Below are 18,388 nucleotides of genomic sequence, written 5' to 3' on the forward strand. Positions count from 1 at the left end.
TATTCCCTAACCCAATTTATAAATCATTACGGGCCTGATTTAGTTAAATTATGTTATATCCCTTTCTTACAAATACATAAGTCAAAATGACAGATAAAGACAAACGATTATTAGCTAATTGAGGTTTGTAGCGCGTTGAATAAGCGGGTAAGCCTATATATGTTGGTCCAAAGCTATCGACGCACAGACACAACCGCGTATTTCTTGTAATCTTGACTGTTAAAGGGTTACTTATATTACTGTTGTTTTATTAATATCTCCGTTGACATTTGTTGGGACGTCAGTCTTTCCGTGACCACAGCTGATGCAACTCAGCTGAAACGTCGGAATTAAAGGTAAAAACAATGAAATTATATCGCGGTAGACCCGTTTGTGTAATTGAATATGTGTACAAAACGCGAGAGTTTAAAGTGCTATAATTCCTACTACACAAAGTGTGACCAGCCCGAGATTTTTTGAATTTCCCGCCAATAACTTAGGTAAAATTTCAGTAGCCAGACTCTATTGTTGCGTATATACTTGAAAGCAGACCAAACCTCAAAAACGTTTCAGTCCTGTCAAAACAATTTGGCTTAAAGGACTCGCATCCAGGCCATAATTGTTAAAAAAAAAAAAAAAAAAAATGTCAAAACAATGTGACGTTGACGGACGTGTTCGTAAACATAGTAATTTATTGTTTTAAATATTTTATCTATTTATTACTCTAAAATAAGACAGAACTCTATCACAATGAATATATGCCGAACCTGCCTCAAAACTCCAGCTATCAGGAATATATCCGAGCTAGAAAAGGGCATAGGTGAGGACAACAAAAACTACTTGGAAATCATGGTGTTTTGTTTAGATATCAAGGTAAATACCTAACACTTAATGCTTTTTTACATATTTATTACGGTTTACTATATCTATATATCTTGTTTTAATTACAGGTTACACAAGACTCAAAAATTACAACGAAGCTATGTAATAACTGCTATAGAAAAATCATATCATTCTATAAGTTTAAGGCACTATCCTTGAAAAATGATGCCTATTTAAAATCTCTAGAAGTAACTCTAGTGGATCATAAATCATCCATATACGTGGATGAAAACAATGTCAAACATGAGAATTCTCTTGATTATGATGAATATGTTTCGGTTATTGATAATTGTCCGATGGATATTAAACAGGAATTAGATGTTAAGGACGAGGATACCTGGGCCGGTGTGGAGTCGGATGAAGAGCTGCTTAGTGTTATACAGAGAGTAAAATATGAAAATATTAAGGATGAGACCAAAGAAAATGGTAAACTTCAAACTTAATATAAAATAATATCAAAGAGTTGGATGTGAAATGGAGTTAGTCAGTCCATGAAAAGTCTGCAGCGGATTTGATAGCCCACGCAGTGCACGTGTTATTTTAAATGTCAAACTTCTATGTAATTATGATGTATAAATGAGACTTGCACTGCGTGGGCTATCAAATCCGCTGCAGACTTTTCTTGGTCTGACTCTAACAAGATTAACTTTTTACAGAAAATATTTTTTCTTAAATACACCTTTTCCACACATTTATATAACCATACATGGATTTTATATCTTGTTTTTGTTTATTATTGAACCTAAAAGTATGATATCCATGAGTTTTTCTTTCTCATAGACATTTTAATAAAACTCCTCAATAGAAGATATTACAGAGTTTTGTAAATTATTCATCCATTATTAAATCTTATTTATCATTTTTAGCACCAATAAATAAAAAACGTGGCCGTCCAAGGAAAATAAAGGCATTAAAACTAGAAAATGTGAAACAAGAACGGCAAGTGTGTGAGGAGTGTGGCAAGTCAGTCCGTAACCTGAAGGAGCACTCGCTCCAGCATCTGCCCATGAGTGAGCGTAAGAAGCTCCAGTGTAAAGTCTGTCCAAAGCTGTTTTCCACATACGGTGCGCGGACCAGGCATTACAAGATTAAGCATTTAGGCATTAAGTCTGAATGCAATATTTGTCATAAGAGTGAGTAAAACCAATTAGTATTTCTGTATTAACAGAGCCATCTTAACACTTTCAGTGCCAAGTGCTCCATTTCCAATACAAAATGACCACATCTAGTGTGTACAGTCACCATACGGGTTATGCCATTTAGGTTCTTTGGAAGAAATCGGCTTTTAGCAATAAGACCGCCTGTTGTTATCTAATCTTGTCTTGTCGCTAGTATTTCGCTTTTTGGTGCAATAAAGGATATTTACTTACTAACACAATATGGGTAAAACAGACAGCCTGCATGGAAGAAGAGGAAACAACAAAACATTGTGTTTTGCACACCAAACACTACTAGACTGCAAACAGGTAGAAGCATCAGGAGCAATACCTAGGGACTCCAAGCACACTAAAAGAGGCAGTTAGCAACCTGAAAACATTGCTAGGCTTCATGGGGGAGCTGGGGTTATTAGAGTAGCGCTACCTCGTTTAACGCTAAGTAGGCACAATGGCTGTGGAAAATGCCCAGAGCACTACCACAACCAAATTTTGAACCCATGATTTTTGACCAACACACACAATAATGATAAAATCCTTTTTCGTCCAGAGGTTGTGTGCCTGTCGACGCATCGCCTGCGCGTGCACAACCGTGAGGCGCTCCCGTTTGCCTGCGTGCAGTGCGAGCGCCGCTTCGTGTCGCAGGGCGTGCTCGACGTGCACATGACCACGCACACGAAGGACCGCGCCTTCCAGTGCGACGTGTGCGAGAAGAAGTTCCGGTCGCAGCTGCATGTTAACATACATAAGTGAGTTTATTCCCTAACCCAATTTATAAATCATTACGGGCCTGATTTAGTTAAATTATGTTATATCCCTTTCTTACAAATACATAAGTCAAAATGACAGATAAAGACAAACGATTATTAGCTAATTGAGGTTTGTAGCGCGTTGAATAAGCGGGTAAGCCTATATATGTTGGTCCAAAGCTATCGACGCACAGACACAACCGCGTATTTCTTGTAATCTTGACTGTTAAAGGGTTAATATCTTGGAGATCGAGCTTTGCTCGGAAAACGTGTAAAACATGGACGCCTTTTTTTATTATGTATGGGCTTACTCATGGCCACAGACTTGCCGAGGCGTAGACGTGGCCTACGATGGAGCGAGCTTGCCCAGAAGATGCCTGTTCACTCTTGATTTGAAGGATACACACCAAGTGATATTAATTTTATTATTGTTTGTTACAGACGACAGGTCCACGATAAAGAAAAAACACATCTATGTCAATTCTGCTCAAAGACTTTCTTCAAGAAGTACCATTTGCAAGTGCATTTAAGGTAAGCAACGTAGCTATTCATTTTTAGTATGCGAATTGATAAATAAGAGAGTACATACATACTTACCTTATTTACTTACGGCTCGGCCACGACATTGCGCGTCTTGCGACGGCGGTATCTGTAACCATAGGTTGGAGCGAGACACGATCGGACCTTTCGTTCCCACCTTGGTTGTCGCTGCTGCCGTCGCCAGGCGCGTCATGTCGTGGCCGAGCCGTTAAGAGGCCGTAATTTAAGTAAAGCGCGCAGCAAAATAAATAAATAAGCTATGATATTGTAACCACAACCTAAAGGATTGAGACTTGCGGTGCATTTTCACGGATCGCAAGTCAAAAGGTGCCCGTAGGTACAAATTAATGCACTAACTAAGGGCCAGTTGCACCAACGACATTTGACAGACTGATCAACGTCAGCCGGCGCGCCCCGGCGCTTTACCATGAAACTTTCCATACATAAAAATTTAGCGAACTCTTTAACGATACGAACAGTTTGGTGTAACCGACCCTAATACGGAAATAAGTTGTTACCTTGCCATTGAAAATTTAACCTAACGGCCTAAGGCTCAGGGCTTACTTTTCCTCGTGGATCACACTGTGAAGCACCGATTAGACACATAACCTTGCATTGAAAACTCAACGTACACAATACTACGACTCGAGGCTCATTTTCTCACGTCGCACACCAAAAAGTGTCCGTACGAAGCCGCAAGTGTATAAATCAAGCAACCTTGCATTGTAATCTCAACCCAACTGGCTAACACAAAGCTCACTTTCCCAGAGCGCACACGAAAGAGTGTCCCTACGAGTGAGCAGTAATTCAAGTTATCTTATGCACTGTAAACTCAACCTAACCAACTAAGACATAAAGCTTACATTCCCAAATGGTACAACAAAGAGCGTTCGTACGAATCCGCGAGTGTATAAATCAAATAACCTTGCATTGTAATCTCAACCCAACTGGCTCACACATAAAGCTCACATTCCCAGATCGCACACTAAAGAGCGTCCCTACGAGTGCAGCGAGTGCGGCAAGTTCTTCTCATCCAGCAGCACGCTGAAGGAGCATCGACTCATACACGGAGACGTCAAGAACTACCACTGCGATCTCTGTGACATGAGTTTCATGAAACCCGGGTAAATATGGCATTTGCAACTTTTTATTTAATTGTCCGATCGGTTTTATAACCATACCCCGGGGTTTTGGGTGCGGGAATGATTTATTGTAAAATAGTTACCAAAGCATGAATTTAACCGATTCGTTGCTGATGACACGCCTGCCGTGTCATCAATGTTTTTTACGTGTGGCGCATGACACGGGAGGAGTGTCATGAAATGATTGTTCCAAAAGTTTTCGAAAATGGAACACGCAACGAATCGATTAAAATAGGTAGTAAGCTCCAAATGTGTTTAGAAAAGTTAAAATATATTCGTTAATGAATGTCATCAACATTCGCGGTTTACATGTTGCACGTGGAAGTGCCAATCCGATCGGTTTTGAAAGATGGGAAAATAAATGGCCGCCATTTACAACTTTTTATTTATTCCTTAGTTTATAACCTACATATATCTGTAGGGCTAAGATGGCCGGCTCTTTATCATTTGTCACCATGCCTGTCACGTTTTAACAAATATGTAAGTGCGAGTGTGACGCATGGCATGACTGGTGGTAAAAATGCGACCATGATACTGCTTCTGAGCATTTAAAGTGATATTGATATTCGACAAACAAGACTTGTGTCTAAACTGTTCAGCTTACGCACATTCTACTGCCCACAGCTACCTGAAAGTCCACATGGTCAGTCACACGAAGGAGAAGCGCTACCCGTGCGGGTTCTGCGGCGTGCGCTTCGGCCGCTCCGACCACCGCCGCCGCCACGAGTTCACCGCGCACCAGAAACACCTGCGGGCCGACTGAAGACTCTGTGACCGGGGGATAAGGTTCAAAATCGAGGGGATGGTGTAGGAATGACGTGCAGGGATAAATTTGTATTGTCCTCGGTGTAGGGAATATTCGGGTTATTCCCACTAGTTACCACCAAGTTTTTACCAGTGGTAACTATTGGGATTTTTTTTCCCCATTAGTTACCAGTGGTAAAAGGTGGGAAAAAAATTCCCACCAACTCGGTTTGGTGGTAACTATGGGAATTTTTTTCCCAGATTTTTTTACGGTGGTAACTAGTGGAAATAACCCGAATATTTTTGCCGCGTACTGCTAAGCGGCCAAGTGTTATTCAATACATATTGAAACTCACAAAAAATACGAAAAGGGATTTAGGTAGTTACTTTTATAATTGTATACCATTTTCCAGAGTTATTATTTTAGCATTAAAGGTGATCGTTTTGTTTAACGTTATTCATAGGGTATTAGAGTTCAATTTTTAAATAAATATCGCTGTTGGAGTTCAATTTCTTAGTAAAAAAAACTTATTTGTAGAATGTGCTATTTCGTTAAAGTAAAAGATACTGATGTTATATTTATCTTTTTTTAACATTTTCACCACTATCGTAATTTTAATATATTTTTATATTTAAGTTCGCTAAGGTTTAAAATACCTTTAATTGGAGTAGAGTTGTATTTGCTATACTTCACTATAAAAGAAAAATCTGTTCAATTTCCTGTGTTCTGTGTAAAATTTTGTATATGGTGGGCTAAGATATTTATGACATAATGTTATGTAGTTTTATACGTAAGAAAAGGTTGTAATTATCTTACATACCTCTCTTTTATGTTACAGTATTTTAAGCTAATAATGTTAAAAGTATTTTATCCAAAAATCTATATTTTGTTATTTCAATTGTGAACAATTGTGATCAAGTTAAGCACTTTTATTAAATTGTCTATCTATATTTGTTAAATTATGTTTTATTTGGTTATGTACTGGATACCTTAGATCAGTGTTTTTCAAACTGTGGGTCGCGACCCCCTGCCAGCCTCAAAACAATAGGTATAGGTCAGTGATAACAATAACGATCTTTCGCGCAATGGCGGCGTCGTAGTAAAAATTCCCAAGTTATGGCTGTTTTATTATATTAACCCTTAAATGCAGTGTTGCCAAATGTCTACAAAGAATTAGAGAGCTCACAGATAAAAAAAGGCTTACGTTCTTGAACGCACCTTTGTACCAAACCCCAAGTAGTAGGGTGATGATATAGGGGTTAAATTTACGCAATATTTTATCATATCAATATGACCTAGGAATCATTTTAATTTCTATTCTTTTTTTTTTTTTTTTTATTATTCATCTCTTGTTCACAATTGCATGGAGGCGGCAGGTAAAAATAAAACCAATAATAAATTAAATCTTAGCATTTATTTTGCGTAAGAACATTGGATACAAATTGCCGTATCAAATATTTAAAAATGCCATGCTAGAGAAGATTGTACAGTAAAAAAGCTTCGGCTACTCCATCACTTAGTTTAAGCCTTTATAAGGCTCAGAATTTATGCAAAATTGAACCCTATTACTTTGAAACAAAGTTCAAAATCATGTGGGAAATATATTCTACCTTATAAAGACCTAAGTGACCAACTTACGCTAGAAATAAGGATATATTTTAGAAAGCTCAACCCCTTATCACATTGTGATGTTGTCTCGCTCGCGCGCGCCAGCTGCCTCGCTCGGCGCTCTTCGCACAGCCGCGCAGTGTTACCACATATAAGTTACAAAAAGCACAGATACTAAATATTTCTTGACGCGCTGTGTCAGCCAATCATGAGGCGTTATTTACGCGCGAAATTTTCCCCTGTGGCTGTAACTATTTTAAGAGAACGCTTTATGTTAACAAATATGCCTATTGTATTGTAACTTATATTTAGCGGGTGAACTGTAAGCGCGGCCGGTCGCTACGACACCGAATCAAGTCGAATAAGGTACAAAGTGTTAAAATCGCAAAACAGTAAATATAAAATTAAAAAAATCTCTACAAAAAAAGTTAAAAAAATATTGCATAAAACTTTCCATTCATTATAATTTAATAAAATTATTATTTACTGAATATACAATCGAATCCGAAGTAAACGCCATGTAAAAGCTTAAGTTTTAAAATTGACAGTAAAACGTGGTTTTGCTCTGATTTGACATGGGAACTTAAACGCTAACTATAATAAAATACTCTAGTCATTACCTACTTGTCAAAAAACTTTATTAACTATTCACCTAAATACAATTCTCATTATAAAAAAAGAAATAAATAGGCACATCGCATTCACTCTGAATGTCCGAAGTTGAACTTAACTAGATTGGTACATCAATTCACATGTCCTTAACTATAAATATTAGACAATCCACAATCTCATTGCAGGTTGCAGTACAACGTACGTTGCTATGGCTCGGTTTTGTACTCAAATAATCAGTGGCGCAGCGTTATCTACTCTAGCCGTGGGCGAATTTCCACCCCCCCCAGGCCCTATTTAATGTCTTAGAGCAGGGGTCACCAAATGGCGGACCTATATAATTTTAATACTTATTTAATAAACTCAAGTAGGAAAGGACCGCGATGGTCATATTATTTTAAAAAATCGGACCTCTGAAGAAACTAATTGGTGACCCCTGTCTTAGAGCATTTAGTAACTGAAGACGTCATGGCTGTCATTTTCTGTACGAAAGTCTGCCGATTTTTGCGGGGGAGGGATGTCAAATGTATTGCTATTTCTACATGATTTGTACGCAACGTACAAATAGCCATGTCAGTCCATACAAAAGTTTGCACAATTGTGCAAGTTTTTCAGCAGAGGGGTAAGCTTATAGTAAGTTCAATGTGTATTGCCAAGGTAATAAAAAGGGTGGCTTTGCAACGCATGTTATGGCTCCTCTACACAATGGGCAAGGGCCGGCCACTCCAAGGGACGCAGCCATGCGGTAGAATGAGACAGCAATATCACTTGCTCCCTCTATCGCATAAATGCGTCCCTTGGAGCGGCCGGCGCTGGGCCATCGTGTAGAGGAGCCATTACGTGCGAGGCCGTTGGGACGGGGCGCTTCGCCCACGTCTAGCTACGCCACTGCAAATAAACGTCCAAACGGTGTATATTGAGGGTAAATCCATAAGTAACCTGTCTGAGGTTTCATACAATGTTAAGTACAAGTTTGAGTGTATTTCGGAATTAAAAGTACACGTAAATGCCGGTTTCAACAAAAAATACACCGAAAGCTTAACAAGAAACACACAGGCAAAGTTTTATCTATACATTGCGTCAAATAATACTACCGATAATATACAAAACAATAATATACAACTAGTTGAAACTTTGAATAATAATAAAATGCGGAAATTCTTAACATTAAGGTTCTAAATATCGGTAGGAAATAATTTCAGAAAAAGGGAATACAATGGCAGTAAGAGTAGCAATTAGTCGAATTATTATTTATGTTGAAAAACAGAAAAATTAAGACACAAACTTTGAAACATGTAATACAAATTATTAATTTAATAATGAATATTGCTAGAAAACAATTAAATTAAAATATAGGCATTCGCTTTAAGGAGTCTTTAGACTTGTCGGGCTTGCCTTTAAAAAGGTTAAAACTCGAAATAATTATAAATACGTTTCAAAACAATGAATATTATAACTATCTTTACTTTGAGGAAATATATAAACAAATTAGAAGTTGCTTCTCTTATTTTTGTTATAATTATATTTGAAGCCAAAAGTATAAGTAAAATTATAATGCTCGATCGCCTCGAACCATTTTAAAATGGTAGAAGCTATTTAAAATACCATAAGTAATATTGTAATTGATATTTTATAATATAACCAATATATGTATTTGGAAATGAAAAATATGGCTATGTTATTTAATATGTATTACGTATTTTTTTAAGAACATCATAAATAATTAAATACACTGATGATTGAAGATATTATTTCAATGCCTTAAGGTCTACTTCTTACTCTTTCCACTTGTTGACATGAGTTTGGTTATATTACAAAAGATCATATTGTAACAATGGGTCTTAACACATCACTTTCATTTATAACACTGAACTATTCTTACTATATATAGAGCCGGCATAGCGAACCAGTATTTTGCGCCATAAGTTGATTTCGGCAAACTATGGAAGCGGAGCGTGAATCTCGCGACCTAAACGCATAAGCGCCACGAATTTCCCGGCGCTTACGACGTTTTAGCCGCGTGGTACAGGTTGCGACTGCAACAGTTCATCGTTTGGTATGGCTTCTCTATAGTAATTATAACTCAACGCTCTAAAACCCGCAGTTACATTTAATTAATATTCTCTCTCACTAATCCATTTCACGAAAACATCGACCCGGAATACGAATTGAATCGTCTGTCGAACAAGCAACGATCCACACGGCTGGTATCCATCTAACTTGTAAACGCTAGGGTTGGTCTTAATTCGATTTTTATCGATGTCGGTATATTTTTCATCGATGATTCCTAGTTGGTGTCGGCGCCGGCGGGCGCGACGGGCACGGCGAGCGGCTCGCGCTGGCGGTCGAACATCTCGAGGATCAGTTTGGGGTCAGTCCCGGCCGGGACGGTCACGGTGCCCGTCTGCGTAACGTCGTTTATGAGTACCAGCGCACGTTCTTTTCGGCTGCGCGCAGCGGCCGCGATGTGCCCGGCTCTGAACGATTTGAACGTTCACAAAACGTTAAGTTTTTGAGTGTTATACGGGATATAATTTTATTGTTATAGTTAAAATGGTGATGGAATGAGATCGTCGATCAGAACGGACACATTGCGGACGCCACAACACAGCTTTCGTCATATGTGTATTAGTATATTAGTAGACAAATGTTAGTTATTTGTTATATACTTCTACTTAAGTTTGAAGAACAATTACAAAGCCAATTATTTTAGATAATCAAATCAAAAGTTATTTGAAAGTATAATTATAATAAGTATTGGTCAAACTTTTTTTAAATATATAGGTTTAAAGACACATGTTTCTCATAAGAAATTACATTTTACTTGCACGAGAAATATACATATGTATTGCATTTTATATTTTTAATAAGAAATAGGCATAAACTCATTAGAAACCCTCGTATTAGCCAAGAAAAGATCAACGGAAAAAATACTTTTTAGTTTAATCAACTCAATACTAACAAAATTATATAGTCTAAGCCAAATAATTAAACTGGATATCATGCAAGGTAAAATAGACTTTAAAAGTTAGAGAACAAGGTAGATATTAAAGCAAAGTGTGGGATACCTCGATACGGGTGATGACTCCTTCCTCGCGATTGTGTTCTAGGACTACAAACAAAAACATAAAGCGCCCGTCAAACATACAAACAAACATTAAACATAAATAAACTACGATTGGTGTACGAAGCAAGTCATATTGGTCACATTTTGGCTACACAACAAGAGAGAACTTAAGATTGAGTCGACCGTCAAGTTGCGCCCTCATTAGGGGGATTCAATTTTATGTATAATTCAGTATATCTAGTTCAGTATATCTTCAGTATAAACGTAAAAATGTGGCAACCATTGCCATTTAGGTTTTTTTTTTAATTAGCCTATTAGTGTGTCCCACTGCTGGGCAAAGGTCTCCCCTCTTTGCCATTTAGGTTATAAAGCAAAAAATAAGCAATTTATAACTATGTGAGAAAGACCAAAAGTCGGGGTATAAGTAGGTTTACAACATTATTGTACTGGATTATACAGAAACGGATTGTTTTATTAGAAATTTAGCTCCCTACACTAAACACAATCCCCTTAATGAGGGCGCCACTGGACGGTCGAATCAGTCTTAAAAAAATGACGAAAAAGGCATATTATTAATTAAAGTTAATTACCGATTTTAAGATCGAGGTTTTTTAAAGTAGTTTTATTTATTTCTAGCAATAAAGTGGCGACCATACGTACAGCCCCCTTATTTGTACAGTCAACGTCAAAGATATGTTTACATTTTTCGCCTTATTACAATGGAGTAAGGTGCAAAAGTGTAAACATATTTTTGACGTCGACTGTACTAAAGTGTAAAACTTGCTAACTATGTAAACAAACCGCCATATTGAAACTGTCACCGAATGATGACTTCAGTATGGCGGTTTGTTTACATAGTTAGCAAGTTCCATGGAACGACACTAGTATGGTTTTTATTGTGACCGATATAACTTTAACACAAAATTAATGCATTTCAATGACATATTAATTTATTATGACAAATAAAATAAACAGTAAATAGAAGAGGATATAATATCTTGCTTGGAAGTATCGCTAATGTAAAGTAAAATTAAAACATTTCAATATGAAGCCATTGCAAGGCGAATATATGCTCATGCGAATGTTGTATGGCTCTAAATCATAGAATATAAATAATTAATTATAATGTTGAGCATAAGCATCTTGTGAACTCTTGTTTCCAGTATATATTTATGATATTTATACCCAAAATTAAATTACTCCACGATGTTGCATAAACATATTAGACAGAGTGTAACGTTTATGTGCATACGTCGGGTGACAAGCAAAAGTCACTAACTAACACCATTGAAATTATTGGATAATAAACCGTGTTACAAGTGTAATAAAGTCCATTGTTACTTTAATTTTTTGATAGTACTTAGTGACTTTTGCTTGTCACCCGACGAATGTTTTTCATTAATTTATACTTGAACAGCATTTTATTTTAAAAAATCTTGTAAAACTGAAGCTCATTCGTCTCAGAGGGCCTACAGCGAACCACATTCGACGTGTTGCTTCCCCGTCACACGAATTTACAAGTGAGACAGAGACGCAACACGTCGAACGTGGTTCGCGGTAGGCCCTCAGACAATAACCATCTTTAAGTGGTTAGTGTGAAGTGTCATGTTGGCGTGTACTCACTGTTCTCCGTGACGGTGGTAGTGGTGGTGGTGGTGGCGGTGCCGTTCTCCGCGCTGTTCTCGTTCACCGCCGTCCGCGTCGAGGTCTTCACCACCATCGAGCTGGTGTTCACTTGCGAGTTCTGTACTCAACAGTTAACAGGCTTAAGTAATGTGTAATGTTAATTTTTAAACAACCAGATACGTCTACAAGCGATATTTAAAATTTTATAGTAAAGGAAAAAAATCCGTAGCTCAATTGGTTAGAGCGGGGGTCTCCAAACTTTTTTACCTGAGGGCCATATTGCGCCTCAGAAACTTTAGCGCGGGCCACTGTCGGTTTTTACGCCGGGGGAGGGTGCTGGTTGCTGCTGCTAGGAACAGTTCCACTCTCAATGAATGCTGAACCCCTGGAGCCTGGCTCCCGCGGGCCGGACAGTGGGCACTCGCTTTGGGTGTCGGCGGACCGGATTTGGCCCGTGGGCCGGGGTTTGGGGGTCAGAGCAAATGCACGGATTGCGGAGGTTTTACGGGTTCAAGTCCTGCCGGAAGCGTAAATTTTTTCCTTTAATATAAAAATTTCTAATGTTATAGAGAACGCTACTAGATTTTGAAAAACTAAGGGCCACTTGCACCATGCAGGGTTAGCAACCAGTGTTGGCCGAAAGTTAATGCAAATTGAAAATGCTGGCCATTAACCATTATAAATTGAATCGTAAACTGTAATCGTCCGTTACGGTTTAAGGTTCAATTTATAATGGTTAATGGCCAACATTTTCAATTCGCATTAACTTTCGGTCAACACTGTTAGCAACTAACTCAGTTAACCGTTAACACAGAGTTAAATTGTACTACATGGTTTAACCGGTTAATTCAGAATTAGTGGCTAACCCTGGATGTCGCAAGTGGCCCTAAATAGCGCAACTCAAAATGATACTTAGACTGAGATAACAGAGCTCGCCTCTTTTCTCGATTATGCGATGTTTCTCGTCAACTTAAGCCAGCTCCAAGCTCTTACATATAATTGAAGGCCTTGAAGAAAAGCCCGACCAAATTGAATCTTGCGTCAAGATCTTTCTTTTTCTAGGAGAGATATCCAAATAAATGCATCATTTGTAGTCTCATTTCAGGACTTTGTCTCAGGTGCAAACGAGGACATTTACCATGTCAGGATGGCCGTGTCGTAAATGACATTCCGTTACACGCTCCAAAATTGCTATGGACTTTTTCTAAATAGTATTTAAAGCATGGTTACACTCTATAAATTATTGATATTATTTATACCTGCAGGTTAATGTTGAGTTCAGGCTCGGGCTGCGCGGTGTGGTCGCGCACGGAGTCCACGGTGATGTCGGCCGACGCGGCCGTCACGTCGTGAGGTGCTTCCACTGCCTCTTCCTGCGGAGTTAGATTAGAGGGAAGGGTTAGAAGGCGTCATCCGACTCTTACAATTGTAAATAGTTTTGTGAATACTTCATCGTCATCCGACCAATTGATTCAAATTACACGAGCTGAGGGAGCCGCCGTGCCCTGGGCACGGGGATGTGATGGACAAGAAGATCTCCCTAAAATGCCTCTGAGCTCATATCATAGACTAGGAATCCTCTAGGCGGAGTTTAGAGCAATTAGTCCATGAAACCGATGCTGCCAAAAATACTGGGGTGCGAGGACGAGGTGAACGAGGTCTCGTACCGTGATTGGTCCGTTCAAAGACACGGGCGTCACACAAAGACACTGTGACTCGAAAATGGAGTAATACTACCGTAGAGGGGGTAGCGCTACTATGCTCAGTCTGGAGGATGTCTTATCTGTGTCATATGCAAGTGTTCGCCAACTCACCCTGTGTTCCCCGTTGGTTAGCGGGGCCTCCTCGGCAGGCCCGCGCAGCTCCACCGCCCAGGGCGCCAGCAGCACTTGGCAGTGCGCTATCGTCACCTGAAACAAACAAAAAATTAGTTCCTAAGTCGGCGTTCTGTACATCTGTCAAAAACACCGTGTATCGATATTAAACTTTCGTGAGACATATTTTAAACCGTTTAGACGACAACGGTTTCGCTCACTTGAATTTTTAGTCGCTATGCTATACTATGGTTTGCAGTGCACGAGTCGCAGTCGCCGCGAGCACTCGAGCCTGAGGAAGGACCCCCGAAGGGCACGAAACATATCGCCAATAGCGACTAAAAATTCAAGTGAGTGAAATCTTTGCCGTCTAAACAGTTTAACACCGTGTATGTAAGCGATTTACTCTCGTTTTTCTTTTAAATATTAGATGATCTGATTAGTTAAATCTAAATTTACTTGAAAAAGACAAACCGAAGAGTCTGATGCTACAGCAATAGACCTCGTGCTTTCCAATACAACGTCCGGCAAATTGCACTCACTCATTTTCGAAAAGCGGCCTATTTATTATATTTTATTAGATTTAAAATAAAGTTATTTTTATTGCCCACTTCAATATAAAAATTTACGGAGAAAACAACACTAAAATTAGAAGTAGGCTTTCTTTCGTTAAAAAGGGGAATTCTGTAATTAATTATTAATTTTCACGAAATACGTCAAAGACGCAGAAAAAGCTTCTGTTCTTACAGAACTTCTTTGTTATCAAGAGATCGCGACAAAGTTTTTCGGATGCAGAGCGAGGAAGAGTTATGTAACGTAGGACCGGCGCACGCATCTTTCGGCGTAAGTCAATATCTCTCGCGGCTGTTTAGGATGTGCGAGTGTTTACAAACATGACCACGTGTGATCCGCAGGTTGTTTTAGAAATTAAGAGATCTCTAAGCTGTCCAAATAACTAGATTCGGGCCAAATGAAATTCCCAAAATGAAAGAAAAATACCTATGAAGCATTTCATCTTAGATGTGAGTGATGTGACTTAAAAATGTGTTGTGTATTCATAAACGCGTTGTTGCCCTGAATTAGCTATGAATCGTTTGTCTTTATCTGTTATTTTGACTTACGTATTAGTAAGAAAATGATAAAACATAATTTAACAAAATCAGGCCTGTGAAGTATTATGAATAAGGGGGTAAGTAAATTCGTGGTGTGTCATACCTTAGTGGCGGAGAGTGTGATCCGCTGGAGCTCCGACGAGGAGTGCAGGTAGAGAGCTTCGCCTCGCTTCGAGAAGCACAGGCTTGAAATGCCGCTGCAATGCAAAACCACGATTAAAACATGGCCGTTACTTTGTGATTTAAAGTTAAGTCTAATTCAAATATGGCGGAGCGGTGTTGTCAAAAAAGTGTACTAAATTTCATGGGCTAAAAACATAAACAAAGATGAATAATCCGACGGCCAACCGTCCCAAGTGGAGCAATGTTGTTAATGGGTGGATCAACTATTTCTTGTTGTTATTCTGTCCCATCAGCCAGGAGACAATAGTAGCATAGTTTCTTAGAAGAGCTGCTGTACCATGATTCTACAAACGTGCTTAGTAGATGGAAAGGCCTTATAATTACCAAAAAATTCAAGTTTGGTTTATTTAAATACGAAATAACTAGTATTTTAAGAGTGACCCAGGAGACCGTAACCATGGCAACTAATGAGCAGAAAAAGTTGATTCACCCTAATACATTCACTGCCCCCGACGCACATGTGCGTCCACCGTCATACAAGTTTGTTCCTAGGCCACGGCCCCTGGCAGTGAATGACAAGTGACAAGCGGTGCGCTACCGTGGTCATAAAAATATCTCAAACGGCGGTGGCAATCAATCACGACTGGCGGCGTGCTGTTGCGCCTAACCGTCCAGACCTGATATACATCGTTGAACCTTTAAAGCAATGAGGGTCGGCCGCACCAAATCGTAATTAGTAATTACGTTCCCTATTAGAGATGCAACGGATAGTTGTTTGGCCGGATACCGGATATTCGGCCTGGCCCTCGGCCGAATATCCGGTATCAGGCCGCCGAATATTCGGCCGGCGGAACTATACATACATTTCGGTTTTTCAGGTGCGTATTGTGCAGGTTTTAATGTTTCGTAGTGAACCTTTGCGCGCACTAATTTCTGGGTTCGAAATGAGTGTTCGTGTAAGTGAGTGGAATGTTTTAATGGTTTTTTAATATAATAGTGCGGCTAGCGGGTACGATTATGACCATGACTGTTTCTTAGATCCAATTTGTTTACTCCGAAATCAAGCAATGTTACTATCCGGTATCCGGCCGGCTAGTAAATTAATGGCCGGATAGGCCGGAGACCGGATAGTAATCGAATATCCGGTGCATCTCTATTCCCTATTCTTGAATTACATATATGTCGTACGTTTGATAATTCTCTGATGTGTGTGTGTGTGTGTGTGTGTGTGTGTGTAGTACTGACTTGATGTCCTCCTTGCGGACGGCGGCGGCGTTGAGCTGGCGGCGCAGCTCGGGGCTGAGCACGAGGCAGTCGCCGAGGTTGGTGAGGCACAGCAGGCACCACTCGCGGTGCGCCGCCCCGCCCGCCCCGGCGCACTCGAACCACGCGAACGCCGTCCGCCGCACCTGACGACAAACAACAACTTACAATGGGGAACGAATGTATGTCAAAAACCGGGCAAGTGTCCGACTCGCGACTCGCGCACGAAGGGTTCCGTACCATAATGCAAAAAAAAAACGGTCACCCATCCAAATACTGACCCCGCCCGACGTTACTTAACTACGGTCAAAAATCACGGTTGTTGTATGGGAGCCCCACTTAAATCTTTATTTTATTCTGATTTTAGTATTTGTTGTTATAGCGGCAACAGAAATACATCATCTGTGAAAATTTCAACTGTCTACCTATCACGGTTCGTGAGATACAGCTTGGTGACAGACGGACGGCCGGACGGACAGCAGAGTCTTAGTAATAGGGTCCCGTTTTACCCTTTGGGGTTACATGAATATTAGGCCAAAAGTAACAATGTCTTAAGTCATGTCCAAATACTTAAAACTGCCTCAAAACCCTGCCGCGAGGAAAATGCCTCGCAAGTACGCGCGAATCACTGGCACTGTCCTGAATACGCAAGCGAAACGCTTGCCTCGCGGGACTATTCTATTTGTGTGACCTTACTTTTTTATTGACCGAAGCGTTAGTGAAGGTCTCCGTTTAAACTCGGACATTTTGCGCGGATATTCTCCTCTACAGGTCGCAATTCTCAAGATATTCTAGTGAAATTTTGTGACCAGATTCTATGAAGATTCTCCTCCGACGTGATGCACACGCGGTGCGTGCCCGGCTCCGGCAAGGATGCCACGCCTCGCTCCACCTGCGAGATAGAGATACTATACATGCACTCACCCTAGCGCCCTCGTGCGCCGTGAGCTTGTACTTGTGGTGCGGCTTGAGCGACGGCAGCGTGAACACCTTGAACTGCTCCTCCGACGTGATGCACACGCGGTGCGTGCCCGGCTCCGGCAAGGATGCCACGCCTCGCTCCACCTGCGAGATAGAGATACTATACATGCACTCACCCTAGCGCCCTCGTGCGCCGTGAGCTTGTACTTGTGGTGCGGCTTGAGCGACGGCAGCGTGAACACCTTGAACTGCTCCTCCGACGTGATGCACACGCGGTGCGTGCCCGGCTCCGGCAAGGATGCCACGCCTCGCTCCACCTGCGAGATAGAGATACTATACATGCACTCACCCTAGCGCCCTCGTGCGCCGTGAGCTTGTACTTGTGGTGCGGCTTGAGCGACGGCAGCGTGAACACCTTGAACTGCTCCTCCGACGTGATGCACACGCGGTGCGTGCCCGGCTCCGGCAAGGATGCCACGCCTCGCTCCACCTGCGAGATAGAGATACTATACATGCACTCACCCTAGCGCCCTCGTGCGCCGTGAGCTTGTACTTGTGGTGCGGCTTGAGCGACGGCAGCGTGAACACCTTGAACTGCTCCTCCGACGTGATGCACACGCGGTGCGTGCCCGGCTCCGGCAGGGATGCCACGCCTCGCTCCACCTGCGAGATAAATATACTATTAGCGCAAATCAAAGAAAATCTTATCAAGTGATGGCGCCATACCTTTGGCCTATGCTCGTGTAGATGGCAACACTTTTTGACATTTGAGCATTTTCACTAAACTGTGTACCATTAAAGGCCGGTGAGCAATCTTTACAAAACTGAGGGTCAATGTCAAACCCCATACCATGGACTAACCTATACCCATACATTTTGTCAGGAATGTAACGGTTAGATGTTACTGAAACACGACTTCAGGCCCGCTTTAAAGTACAAGTTAGAATGAAAATGCCCATTTAACAAATTTAACACAAGTATCAGTGAAAGAACAAGGATCGTAGACAGTAAATTTATTGTGGCTATAAAATTTACTTTCACAATCCGCCTCTAT

The 18,388-nt window shown here is 40.5% G+C and overlaps 2 protein-coding genes across 3 annotated transcripts in view; one reads left to right on the top strand and one right to left on the bottom strand.

Annotated features, from left to right (window-relative positions):
• The window catches only part of LOC134667153 (zinc finger protein ZFP2-like), a 167,709-nt gene extending 161,559 nt beyond the window's left edge, over nt 1-6,150 (top strand). The window contains exons 1-7 of one of the 2 annotated variants that reach the window (XM_063524459.1): nt 630-852; nt 930-1,287; nt 1,728-1,994; nt 2,566-2,764; nt 3,206-3,295; nt 4,282-4,428; nt 5,071-6,150. In XM_063524459.1, coding sequence (XP_063380529.1) covers nt 730-852; nt 930-1,287; nt 1,728-1,994; nt 2,566-2,764; nt 3,206-3,295; nt 4,282-4,428; nt 5,071-5,209 — 1,323 coding nt within the window. In that variant the 5' untranslated portion in view covers nt 630-729 and the 3' untranslated portion in view covers nt 5,210-6,150. Of the gene's footprint in view, nt 1-629; nt 853-929; nt 1,288-1,727; nt 1,995-2,565; nt 2,765-3,205; nt 3,296-4,281; nt 4,429-5,070 lie in introns of those variants that run through there. The other variant, XM_063524458.1, reaches the window with a different exon arrangement.
• A 2,104-nt stretch (nt 6,151-8,254) lies between these two features.
• LOC134667212 (lethal(2) giant larvae protein homolog 1) overlaps nt 8,255-18,388 on the bottom strand; it is a 95,236-nt gene continuing 85,102 nt past the window's right edge. The window contains exons 19-26 of the mRNA XM_063524540.1: nt 17,857-17,997; nt 16,396-16,559; nt 15,131-15,224; nt 13,916-14,011; nt 13,361-13,474; nt 12,099-12,219; nt 10,477-10,520; nt 8,255-9,812 (exon numbers count right to left, since the gene is read on the bottom strand). Of these exons, the coding sequence (XP_063380610.1) occupies nt 9,696-9,812; nt 10,477-10,520; nt 12,099-12,219; nt 13,361-13,474; nt 13,916-14,011; nt 15,131-15,224; nt 16,396-16,559; nt 17,857-17,997 (891 nt within the window). The 3' untranslated portion in view covers nt 8,255-9,695. The remainder of the gene's footprint in view (nt 9,813-10,476; nt 10,521-12,098; nt 12,220-13,360; nt 13,475-13,915; nt 14,012-15,130; nt 15,225-16,395; nt 16,560-17,856; nt 17,998-18,388) is intronic.

The sequence above is a fragment of the Cydia fagiglandana genome, chromosome 9 (genome assembly GCF_963556715.1).
Source record: "Cydia fagiglandana chromosome 9, ilCydFagi1.1, whole genome shotgun sequence".
NCBI classification, from domain to species: domain Eukaryota; kingdom Metazoa; phylum Arthropoda; class Insecta; order Lepidoptera; family Tortricidae; genus Cydia; species Cydia fagiglandana.